The sequence below is a fragment of the Brachyistius frenatus genome, unplaced genomic scaffold (genome assembly GCF_029030835.1).
Source record: "Brachyistius frenatus isolate BFR_SWC_R1_liver_20210118 unplaced genomic scaffold, ASM2903083v1 Contig_93, whole genome shotgun sequence".
Taxonomy (NCBI): domain Eukaryota; kingdom Metazoa; phylum Chordata; class Actinopteri; family Embiotocidae; genus Brachyistius; species Brachyistius frenatus.
The window spans coordinates 934,286-947,383 of NW_027210692.1; the positions used below are offsets into that span (position 1 = coordinate 934,286).

At 40.9% G+C, this 13,098-nt stretch overlaps 1 protein-coding gene across 6 annotated transcripts in view; it reads right to left on the minus strand.

Annotated features, from left to right (window-relative positions):
• Positions 1–223: 223 nt before the first annotated feature.
• ppp2r3a (protein phosphatase 2, regulatory subunit B'', alpha) overlaps positions 224–13,098 on the minus strand; it is a 55,909-nt gene continuing 43,034 nt past the window's right edge. For 4 of the 6 annotated variants that reach the window (XM_069710653.1, XM_069710652.1, XM_069710656.1 and 1 more), the window contains 11 exons: positions 7,924–8,202; positions 7,510–7,613; positions 7,211–7,313; positions 6,990–7,064; positions 4,057–4,300; positions 3,787–3,835; positions 3,601–3,711; positions 3,271–3,446; positions 2,971–3,089; positions 2,573–2,679; positions 224–2,471 (listed from right to left, as the gene is read on the minus strand). In XM_069710653.1, coding sequence (XP_069566754.1) covers positions 2,375–2,471; positions 2,573–2,679; positions 2,971–3,089; positions 3,271–3,446; positions 3,601–3,711; positions 3,787–3,835; positions 4,057–4,300; positions 6,990–7,064; positions 7,211–7,313; positions 7,510–7,613; positions 7,924–8,202 — 1,464 coding nt within the window. In that variant the 3' untranslated portion in view covers positions 224–2,374. Of the gene's footprint in view, positions 2,472–2,572; positions 2,680–2,970; positions 3,090–3,270; positions 3,447–3,600; positions 3,712–3,786; positions 3,836–4,056; positions 4,301–6,989; positions 7,065–7,210; positions 7,314–7,509; positions 7,614–7,923; positions 8,203–9,206; positions 10,518–13,098 lie in introns of those variants that run through there. The other 2 variants (XM_069710658.1, XM_069710657.1) reach the window with 2 other exon arrangements.

Consider the following 13,098-nt stretch of genomic DNA (forward strand, 5'->3'; position numbering starts at 1 on the left):
AATCCCAAGTTAAAGAGTTACACAAGCGTGTGCGTGCGCACACACACACACACACACACACACACACACACACACACACACACACACACACACACACACACACACACACACACACACACACACACACACACACACACACATCCTGGAACACAATCCCCATGGCAACAGCATATAAACAGCTGGGAACTGAGAGCTACACAACACAGGCTCCTAAAGCACACTCCTCCATCAGTGATTTATAAGCAAACACACGCTTCTAGCTATTACAGTAAAGGCAGTGTACACACATGCACCTGTTCCTCTGAGTGCAGCACAGTAAATAATGGAGTTGAAGGGTTCACCCAGATTTAGAAAAATACTCGCATAGTGGTATCTATGCATGCAAATGTTTTAGTTTTTTTGGTTGTTTGTCAGGTTTTCAGATATATGCTTGAAAGTTTTCTGCCTTTATCTCAATACAGCGGGGAGGGGAGGGTTAACAAAATGTTCTTTATGTATGTGAAATATGATTTTTTTTTTTTTTTTTTTCAAAAGTTAGGCAGCAACACATCTCTCCAGAAGCAGAAACCTCAATGTATCTCTGTCCTCAAAGAAAGCAAATTCAATGGAAATTTCAGAAGAGTTTCAATATTGTAAAAGCCACAAACAAAATGTTTTACAATTCCATTGTAGTCGCGTATGGATGGAAATATCAAACAAACGGTATATCCAAACTACTGGGCAGAAAGAAATCTCAAATTATTTGCAGACATGATATCACCAGAGGTGTGAGTCCTTTTCATAGTTTTTGGTGACCCATTCAGAAGCATATTTAGTTGTGTGTTTGATGTGTGTGTGATCGGGAGAATGGACATGGAAACAAAGTTTCATAAACAAAGAATATAAGACAGTGATAGGTAAGCAGAAAAAAAAAAGAAGACATTTTTGGCATAAATGACAATTACAGATCAAAGTAATTACCAGTCACAATACATATTCAACAGGGATGTCAGAAAACATGGAAAAGATGACGCACAGTCTTCATCTACAGAAAGACAAAGGTGAAACATACTGAAAGAAATGGGATTGTTATTCACAGAAAATTAACAGTGTTTCTTTTTTTTACTCTTTAACATGATGCGTTAATGCTCATCTCCCTTTGCAATGTCCTATATCTGTGTATGTCTGTATCTCATGCTTCTACTCTATACTTCTGCTTGTTAAAATTAGCATGCCATAAAAATAAAGGTTGAACAAAGAAAAATAAGGATGAGTGAGAACACACAATGGCATGTTGCATGAGGAGCAACTCACGAATCTTAGGCACATACAGTATATTGCATTATTACAAATGATACAGGTGGAAATGTTTGGGCAACTCTACCAGAGAGTTTGATATGACCGGCAGCATGCAGCATTTCATGTGCATGTTTCATATCGTTCGCTGTTATCTGATATTAAAACATTGAAATGAAGGGCTTGAACATTGTACTACATGCAGTCAGAGAGAGTCCAGAGGTGGAGGAGCGCTGATAACGCCGCACTAATACTAGAGCAGCACAGGCTGTGCAGTGAACTAAACTCCCTCATGGAAATGTTAAGCCAGCCATCGTGGAGCATGCATACCGGTGATGGCATGAAGTAGCACAGACTGGCCACGAAGAGGTGTTGTTACAACCATCCAAACTGCTACATGACCTCTCCCTGAAGGGACCAGAGGTTTAACGACTTCCTTTACAAGAAACACAGTGAGGAGCTGCACTGGCAGCAGCTACCTGGAGGCAGTATCTGTTTGTATGTCGTTTATTTGAGCAGCTGACTATTTGGTGACTGGGGGGGGGGGGGGGTTATCAATGGTAGTGCCTATTGCTGTCATTATCTCTTTATATCTCCTGTTTGTGTAACTAAAAGTCTGTCAGCCTCCCTTTAACACGGCAACATTTTGAAAAAAACAACAACACAAAACAAAACAAAAAACCGATTGTCTTCTGGCAGGATTGTCAGTAGAGCATTCACAATGACAATTACATTATTTTACAGTTCGTTATTTTTTTCTTTGATTCCTTTTAGAGCTTATCAAACACTTCTCCACCCTTCATCGGATTTGTGCTCTCGGATGGAGTGAAGAGCTGGAGGCAGTGACATCGTTTTCTGTGTGAAAACGGATGCATTATTGCACCAGACGCAGAATCGTATTGGTTTAGGGTCACACACACACAAAAACTCCTTTCTGAGGAGAGTCCAGAGTCATCATATGAACAGACGCCAGAGTCATTTTCTCTCTCTGTCTTTACATCCATGCATTCTTGGATGCATGTATCCCAAGGAGCCCTCTATCACTTGGTTCCTGTCTATTTTCCAGAAAGAGAAGCCCAGGAATTTCAGGGAAAAAGTTTCATGCTGACAGGTCTGATATGACCAGTTTTTCCATTTTATTCCCAATCTCTCCAGGGACTTGAAGCTCCTCAGACTCATAGTCATCATCAAATGACCTGGGAACACAACACGCATACAATTGGTTAAGTCATACCATTTTCCTTAATTATCTGATTCACTTTTTAGTCATCATCATGAGTGTGAGTGTGTGTTGTACCCCTCATGTAGATGTTCATTTGCAGTCTCCTCCGCCACCAGTATCTCATACTCCTCTGAGGCATATTTATCCCAGTCAGATGGCTCTGGACCTTCACTATCAATGTCCTGGAACAACATATGCACACCTATTATCAGTATTTTTCATCTATTAACAAATCACATACAAGTAAAGAAAGATATTTTCATAGATTTTTCGAAAAATATAAAATGGCACAAAAAAGGCAGGTAGCTTTAAAACTATACAAATACATTACACTTGGCAATAAATAGGTTGTACTACTTATTTTTTTAGGTTGTAAACCATGTGTCCATATTGTTTTTGAATTTTGACTGATTTCAAACCGTCACCTCCGGCAGTATAGCTGAATATTACATAGAAAATGTGCAGATTTACACCTTTTGCACAGCAAATGGGTCTCTCTGTTCATGGTCCAGGTATTTCTCCAGGTTGAAGAAGGTGTCAAAGAATATATGGGCCATCCGACAGCGCTTCAGATCACCCAGGGTTATCTTTCCTGGAAAAAAACAATGGAAATACAGGCACATGTGTAAAAAAAAATCTAGCAGCAATGTAAAAAAAAAAAAAAAAAAAGAAGCTAAATGGAAGAGTGTTGCTGTCTGGAGAAGAAAATAAAAGACGGCACAATTATAAAAATAGATACAAAATTGCAAGGACAAGGTAGTTTTAGCACAAACCTGAACTCTCAGGTTTGACCAGGTCAAGCATCTGGCAGAGCAAATCCTGGAAGGGCAGTGGCTCGATGCCCATCCTTTCCATCCTCTCACACTGTTCCTCATAGAAATACTCAAGCTCAAACATGGACAGGACACCATCCCCATCCACGTCCATGCAGCGGAACCAGTACTCTATACTGGAAAGACACACGACAAATGTAGAGTTACGAAAAAACTCAGGAACTAAAGCAGCTGCAAATGGCGAGTGTTGAATATTCATTAGATACATGCAGTGATGAAAAATGCTCAAACAGCTGCTCAATCATACATATCAGAGGAACTACTTATTACCTGGTGTGATTTTTCTTGTCTTCTTCAGATATGAGGAACCAGACAAACTCGGCGTAGCTCATCCTGCCTTCCCTCTGCACAGCGTTACCCCTGGAAACAGGAGCGACAGAGCTATTCACACTCAGCGCTGCCATTATGGTGAAGTAATCAGCTTCTCTGCGTTTCTGCATACGTGTTTCCACTTACCGAGTAACGGCACCTGAAAACAATCTCTCAATGATTCTGTTTGAGGATGCTGTCAGAAAAAAGAATCAGAGAATTTAGCACTCGCACGTAGAACCAAATGAATACGGTTATAAACCATAATATATACATTACAGTCACTTTGAGTAAGTACTGATTTCGAGAGTTAAATTTTAAGACAGAAAAGTGTTGCGATTAGAACAAAGAGTTCTTGTTGCCTCAATGACTGATATCTTTCTTGACACGTTTCAGTTGTTTGTGAGCTGTTCTCACCGTGGTCGTTGTATCTCGCCAGGTCTTTGGGGTTAATGTAGAGGTCGTGGTCAGTGTCCAGCTCCCAGAACTTGCAGTAGATGACGTAGAAGTGCTCGTAGGAGAAGTAGTCAGTGATCTGGTTGATGTCGTCTTCTTCCTCCAGCAGCGCCAGAGTCTGCAGGAAGTTGCTCCTGCGCAGCTCCAGCATGGTGACGCGGCCTGTCCATGAACGGTTCACCACGTAGAATATCCGCTGGATCACCTGTAATTAAAGAGTGGTGAAATGCTTTTTAATTAGGATGAGTGAATTCATTTCACAACAGGAAGAGATGAAGAGTTAAATTGAATTATAAGATTAAATATTTTGAAATTCTATGAAATACCGTCACAAGACTGGAGTAAAAACATTTACTCAATAGTTTAAGCGAGTGGATGATCATCACTGACTAATACAAACTTATTTTCACAGTTAATCTTTTAAGTTATTTCTCATACAAAATGTTGCAATATTGGAAATTTTATGCCTTCCTTTGTCTTGTGATCTGATAATAAACTGAATACCTTTGGGGTTTGAACTGCTGTTTGCGCTAAACAAGCAGTCTAAATACATCACTGTAGAGGTAATTCAATTATGATGGATATATTTCACAATTTCTGACATTTTATGGGTAAAGTAAATTCATTGAATAAGTCCGATCTGTCAAGGGAACGCTATTGTTCAGGCCTGACATACTTTGAGAATCCTCTGATCCCTGAATGTGGGATAAAGGTCTCATAAAGGACACCCTGAACTCATGAACTAACTGTCCATGATGAGTGTTGATTGTGCTCACACTGGGGACAGCCTGTCTGACTTTCAGGCAGTATCAAGCCAAGGACCCATTCTTATCTGTATCGGAACCAATGTGTTCTTAATAACTGCGCCCTTGTGAGAGTACAGGCAGAGCGGTTTAGCCACCGGGCACGGGCACACGTTGAGGCCTCTCTCCTCGAACCAGATGCTGCCAATAAACAGCCCTGCATTGTCACCCAGAATGGTCTCCTCTGCCTTCTTCACCTCATTTCCACAATTTCCTTCACATGATCCTTTATAGTGCAGCAGAGAATTATGTTGACATTCGCCTCTCCTGGTATAATATTAGAGAAATATAAAATCTTCCTGATTCTTACAGTATGTGTTTATGTCACCTTTCCGGAGTCTAGAGTGTTTTAAATCTGTCGATTTGGTTAATGTGAGTCTAAAAGGTGAACCAGAAGGCGAGGTCTCAAACTGAAGTTGTCAGACTGGATGTCTCTGAAAATAGTAGGAAGCTTGCATGACATCTACACAATCCCTGTCATCTGGATTTTTTTTTTTAAACATATTTCTCATCTTGCCAAGAAGGTGAGCTCCTCATGGCGCATCTACAACCGATATTTTTTTTTTATCCTCATTCATAATCTTAGTAAGGCCGTCTTTAGCATACAATGGAAACAAGTGGCTCCAGGCACCCTGCCCCTGAAACACAACACTTAGGCTCAAGAGCGGATTAGCAACCATTTCCTGGTACACGCACCTCCTGTGGCTACTAATGTCTCATACAGTAGCGGGTCAGCTGGCCCATGGTGAATGGGAAGTGTCTTAAAATGGATATGTGGACGGTCTGAACTGTGTTTCCGTGATGTCACAGTGCGCTGACGCACCAGAGCACAGACTTCTCTCTGCACTTCTACGAAGCACTCAACTTCTGTAGCACGTGTTGCAGCTGTGCCGGTCCACATTCACACATGCACTCTCTCCCCTACTAATGTTAAACAGCTGATGCACACAGAAGTCGTTTTGCTGACAACAAAAGGTGGAGGGTATTGATATCAAATATTGATATGATTGTGATGGTTTTGACTATTTGATGCTTTTCAGTGGTGGAAGAAAAAGTAGTGATACTATAGTGGAAAAATGTGTAAAATTCCAGCCAAAATAAGTAAAAAAAAAAAAGTGAACCTAAATTCATTTGTACAATTCTAGGTAAAACTACTTTGTTATATTATTTAATTTTCCTGATCTATTAATATATAAATATAATTTTGTGTTGGACAAATGTTTTGCATGAAAATTCTGTCATTTGTAAAGAAACTGGTAACAAAAGTTGTCAGATACAGTATATGTAGTGCCATAAAAGGTACAAATAAAAGTATAAAAGATGGAAGTTGTATAAAACTGAAAAGTGCTGTAGTCCACTCGATTGGATGTTTTTGGTTACTTTCTACCACACCAGTGTCACATTTTTAAAAGATTTTATCATTCATGGTTAACACAACTAACTTCCATTTTATTTTGTGATGAAAAAGGGAAGTACATTTTATACAAATACATTTTTTAATTTTTTTATTTAATGTTTATCCACTTTGCACCTGTTGATCTTTGTTCCTATGTTCCTCCCTTGTGGTCATGCGCTCGAGGTAGTGATCAAAAGAACTAGATCACAGATTGACACGACAGAATTGAATTTCCACTGTGAGTTCTGAGAGACAGAGTAGTGAGCTTTGGGTAGAACTGCTTCTCCCTTGTGTGTTGAAACGAGCCAGCTGAGGATGCCACCTAGGGGAGGTATTCCAGGGGCGTCCCACCGGTGGAAGACCACGGGGCAGACCCAGACTATGCTGGAAGTATTATATATCCCCTTTGGCCTGGAAATGACTCTGGATCCACAGGAGGAGCAAGAGGTAGTGGCTAGGGATCAGGACACCTGATTGACTTAGACTGCTGCCCGTAGCACCGAATAAGCAGGGACGGATAATAACATAATAAAATCACATTTATTATTTTACTTTTATGTTGTTGGGTGTTACTTATGACCTTTAACACATCAATAAAAACTATGAGGTCACACTGTGTCTGACAGTCAGACTAAAACACACTCTTACAGTAACACATAAAAAGGGCAGTTGATGTCATTTTTCATGCCATTTACCGTTGTGATGTAGCGTGAATGGAATTCAGGTGCATCCTTCAGAAATGTGAGCCCAGGATGTGTATCCACTATGTCCTGATCAGAAAAACAGAAACAGGAAGAAAAAGAAAAGAAAAAAAATATATATATATATATATAATTTATGCAAGTTCATCGTAAAAACAGACGACAGAGCAGAATTGCATAACGCTTGAGTTGATCGGTGGTGATGAGACATTTACCTGCAGAAGTGGAATTAAGTCTTCCTGTTCCAGGTAGTTACAGCCAGGTTTAGCTAGCAAGTAAATAAACCTTGATGCATCATCGTGACAACTGTGCAAACACCTGCATGAGAGGAGAGGAGAGGAGAGGAGAGGAGAGGAGAGGAGAGGAGAGGAGAGGAGAGGAGAGGAGAGGAGAGGAGAGGAGGAGAGGAGAGGAGAGGAGAGGAGAGGAGAGACCAGAGGTGAGACGTATATCAGAGCCTAATTACAGATGTGATACATTTGGATGACTTTGATTAACATGAGGTTTGTCTTACTTCCTCCAGGTTGCAACGAAGGAGTGAACAGACACAAAGCCCGTCCTCTCACCACCTGCTGCGAAGAACAAGGGGGCCTTCCAGTAAAGTGGACACTCGCATGCCTGAACAGAAATACAAGTAACACTACAATTACCTAAACCTGAAAAACACGTGTTATTTTTCCTAGAATCGATGATCACACCGTCTTTTTTCAACCGTGCAATAAATTCTGGGGGAAAAGAAAATGCTTCTGGAAAAAAAAAAAATTGGATTCAAGAAGTTTGGTAATCTCAAGGTAAAATATGAAAACATTGAAAATAACGTCAGCAAGCAAATATTGCTGCTAATCTTTTCCTCATTTTAATTCTTCAATGTTAATATCATTCAAATGAAAAACAGAAGTAAAAGGGAGTTTGTTTTTAAACTGCTGACCTTCGCGATCTTTCCCATTTCATAAATGTCAGCCTTCTCCTCCTCGAACTCGGTGAAGGCTGTCTCGATGGCAGTGATGGCCGCATCGTGGCTGGCAACCGGGCCCAGGGCAGGGAGCCCACGGGGGTAGTAGAACCTGGGAATGTTAATGGCAGGAGGAGGAGGGGTGACTATGACTGGAGCTGGAGGAGGGCTGGGTGACCGTGGAGTAGGGACTGGTGTGGATGTGGCAGGAGCTGGTGGAGGTGTTCCTGGTTTCTTTTCTGGTTTGGACTGGACCTGAAAAGAGAGAAGGGAGATCATTTGTGGGAATGGACAAGGATGGACGGGGTTGATTACCCGTTTGTGGTGGTAACTTTACTCCTCATATTTTCGTTTCTCGTAAACTATAGCTGGTTTAATTTTTAAAGTGAAATTCCCCTGCAACACTGACATGTTAATGGTCTAGTCTAGGTGAGATGTGGCCATTTTTTCAAATCACTAAAATACACAATTTTTACAAAACTGCCAGCATTTTTATTCAAACTGGTGGCAAGGAAAGTCCCAGGTGGCACAAGACTGCAGGAGTCAAGACTATAATGGGCATAAAGGATCACCATGTCTGGTACCTTGACTGATGATTAGAGCATTTATTTATGATGGTTTTATCATGTCCTTACAGCTCTAAAATATATCTTCTGCATATGCACGTCAATTAAGAATTTCAATGAGCAACACAAGTCACCAAACTTTATGAATTAAAAAAGGGCAAAAAAAAAAAAAAGGATTTTCATTACCAACAATGGTCTAAATTGGAAGACACCAATTTCACACTCCATGAATAACAAGGTGAGGTGACATGATACAAGAACCCGTTTTCTGTAGTTCAAGTTACAGATTTCACACGAAGTGAATACTCGAAACCAGAAATTAACCAACACTGCTGCTTAAATGAAAAGCCGGCATGTTCCAGGAGGAGCTCCCTTGTGTCTTCTCTTTGGGCCTCCATTCTGTGTGTATTGAGCAGGACAGCTGGAGCAGACCTCTCCTTCTCAGCATTCATTCTATCACTCTATTCCTGCACCTCCTGCCCTATTAATACCCTGCTGGTATCCGCCTCAGAATAGGTTGTCGTTCCTGGCATGTCGCTCTGTGTATAGGAGCAACAAGACGCATCTACTGTATGCGTGTAATACAAATGTATTGTAATATACAATATATTTGTGGACATAACTTTTTCCATATTTCTCATTAGTGTGCATTTTTCTTGCACCTTGTCCACCCTGCCTGCTGAACTGACTGACCTGCTGCTGCTGCTGCTGCTGGAAGGACTTGAGTCTCTTCTTGAAGCGTGAGGGGAGGACAAAGTCACACCCCCTGGCCAGAAAGGCCAGCTCCCCCCTCAGGTCAGGGTCCCGCCGTAACGTAGCCTCCTTGATCATCATGGTGGGGGACGAGACTCGCAATCCCCCACCCGACACGGCCACCGATGCGGCTACTGACACGACGACTACGGATGGACCAGCTTGCCCAGCAATCAAACAACCAGTATAAGGAAAAAAGGCTGGACGGTAATAAAGAAGCCTATTGAACTGCTAAGAAATCCAGTGACCAAAAAAATGACAAAACACCTCAGGAAAGCAAAGGAATATCCAGCATGTGTGTGATTACATGCGAAATGTCCTTTGGCAATCATTCACACTCGCAAATTCGATCTCGTCCAAACTCCACACAGGCTCCCAAAGCTGTGTCCCGAGCAGAAGTAATCCAGCAGTGTGACGGTGTAAAGAGATGTTCCTTAGGCGTCCCGTGCTACATTGCAGGACGGGAGGCACAACCATGGTATCGGGCTGTTTTATGGCCAATCGCAATCCCAAACTACAGCTTCTCTCTGGGGAAGCAAGCCTCCGGTGTTCCCCCTGTCAGCTCTGGATGTATGTATTTGGTGTAGCCTCAGTGGTGCCTGCTGCTCCAAGCTGAGCTCTGACAAACTGCACTGAGTAACATGAGCCATGCCGGGGTCTGGCAATACACGCACACGCACACGCACACAGCAAACCGGCTGTCCTGAGCATTAGGTTGGTGGGTGGGGAGGGGGTGCCACCATGGTGCATATCTGTTTGTAGTGTTTTGCAGGATCTTCGCGCTCCTCGGTTCCTGCCTTTGACTAAAGTTAGCCAGTAGGAAGTTACAACTCAAAGTGACTCTGAAATCATTTTACTGCAGACAGGAAGCTTCAGCTGCTCCTTCAGAGTGAGTGGAGAAGACAAGTAAGCAGAAATATTTTCATAGAGGTAATTTGGGATGGAGTGATGAATCAGCGGGCAAAGCACCTGTTGTTATATCTGTTGACAGAGTATTTCCACTGCACTATTTAAGAGACTTAAAGCAGCATTCCCTGTTGGACATTAAACTCTTTCAAATGAATGACTGTGACCCTTAATTAGAGCAGAAACTAACAATTATTATTGTTAATGATTAATTTTTAAATAATTCATTCAGCTGTTATAAAATAATCATCAATCCAATCTCAGGGTGCAACGAAACACAATATTCTGTCATCTAAGGAGATGTCTTTGCCCCACTAACTCTCGGAAACCATGAAATAAATACATTTACTATGACATAAAAGAAACATAAAATAAGTAGCAACTTCACAAACATTTGAGAAGTAGAAATCAGGGATTGTTTAGTTGCAGATTATTTGTCTATTGTTCGACTAATAATTTCTGCTCCGACATTATCCAATAACCATCACTAACCAAAAACTATTCAGTTTATTATGAAATGCCAGGAATTTAATTATCGTCAACGTTATTTTCTGTCATTTGATCAAACATCGAATCATTTTAGCCCTACTCTTCAGTCACACCTGTCAAAGAACTCTTCAGTGTGATTTAGGTTTATTTCCTGATGCTTCCGATAATGAAATGTAAAACAAAAATATACCATAGTTGCAGTCTAATTCTTGAATTAAAAATGCAAACATGATACATTTTGCATATATGGTAATAGTTCATTGATAGTGAGTAGCCTATAAATAGAGTATGAACAGTACAGAATCCATTTCTGCCATTTCTCCCAGCTTTGCCAAGCCAAAGCACAGAGAGGGGATCCCTCAGGACATACATCCGTGACCTATTAGAAACCTGTTCAGCTAAAATCCCTTCAAGATTGAAAACATTACACTAAATATCTGCATACTCTGCATTTGTCCTGATTGCCACTGAATGTCAAAGAACAAGGAAACCGTGAAATTTCTCAATCAGAAAAAGACAGATTCCACTACTTGTGTTTCAGAGCAGCACAGAGGGACAATCTAGTGCCCTCTAGTGCTATATTGGGCTCCATGAGTATGGTAACATATAAAACAGAAGGATACATCTAAGTAGAACTACATCAATAGAAAGAGTGGTTTACTGCACGTCATCCCTCTTCTCTCCTTCTCCGCATTTCCTGTCTGTTTCTACTGTAACTATTTACAAAAGGCAAAAATGCATCGCTGCTCTTGGATGGAAACTTCTCAAGAAGTAAGGAAATCCATTTATCCATATCTTGAAAAACTTTTCCCACATGAGCACGACAGTATGTTGCTTTCATGCCAGCACCAGTGTTTTATTCTATACTATAAATGTGTTCTTGTTAATCTGATTCTACTCTTGGTTTTCTATATTTTTATGATGTTTCTTCCATTGGAGGCCTTACTCTTGTGGTGACCCATGTTTCAGTGCATTTCATCACTTTGACTGAATCATTGCCAGCACTGTGTGTGAGTCATAGCTGAATAACTCCGGGATCTCTCGCACCGGACACAGAAAAGTTCAGTACATTTGCAAGCGTGTGAACGGCTTTTCAGAAAAAAAATAAGTGAGTCACCTTGTGTTTTAGGGTTGCACCTCTCAGCTCCCTGTGTGCCCTACCGAATTCTTTGGAACAACTGGACTCTGTACTGAAGCCAAGGTCACATACCAATCCCACACACACACACTCACATTGTCTTCTTTCTAGCCACTTCTCACCTCTGTGCTGCAGAGGGAAACATTATACAATCACTATCTCGTGTCTATCAGCCAATGTTCACTAGATTCTCACCAGTCTATCATCTCACCCCTCCCTTTCTTCTTCTCCTCATTCTATCCTTTCATCTCTACTTCTCTCGGTGTGATCCCTGAATGTTAGTTCCCACCACCTCCTCTGCACTACCTCATTAAGTCTAACAACGCACTTGTGATATCATAAATCTCTGTATAAAGAGATATGTGTGTATATGTGAGTGTGTAAAGGGAGCCAGGGAACAGATGCCAGTGGGCAGCTGTGTGCTCTTTTCCTGTCTGACTGACAGTCGGCGTGGTGTAACCCGGCCCTGTCTGAAATTGCTCCGCGTGGTCCTAAGACCTGTCACTCCATCTTGAGTGTTAAAGCCTCCCTCCACCTTTTCAAATATTTGCCATTTAAACTAAACACTGGTGCAAGAAAAATAATTTAGCCAGCCAATTTAAAGACCCCGACATGCGTTTCTACAATATGTTGTCTATTCGGGTGACATGAAAATATCCACTGGGACAAACTGTTCCCGATGAGAGCGATACGTAAGATCAGCAGTAATGCAGCAGCATGGAGAGATTAGAATTAAATTGTAACAAACTTCAATTTTAGTTGAGTTTAATAGTTACTCAGCTTTAACAAAATATAACAATGTGATATGATAACCAAATTTCCAATTTAAGTTGTGTATTTTTTTTTTTAAAGAGAAAGGGGTCTATCATAGTGAGAAACCCCAAAATAATACAACCCTGTAGTGCTTTAGCATCTTTTAGCTCATTGTTTTGTTTATTGGACCACAGCTTTACAGTTTGGTTCAGCCTAACCGTGTCATTTAGCCCCATGTCCATCACATCAGAACAAGCAGCTGTTTTCAGCAAAATATGCTGAGAAAATATTGTATCTGCACACCAACAAACAACAAACAGCATAGAGGTGCATTTAGAAACTATTGCTGTCACCAGAAACACGAATAAATGCAAATGTTACTCTATCAATTTGCTAAGGTGATTATATGTTAAGGTTGTGTTGTTTTTTTTGTGTGAAATATTCTTATAATTAGGGTATGCATTCTTGAATTAATCAGTTCATCTTTGAGTCCAAGAGAATGTTTCTCCCAAATTTAAAAGAAATTCATTCCATAAAAATCAGGGC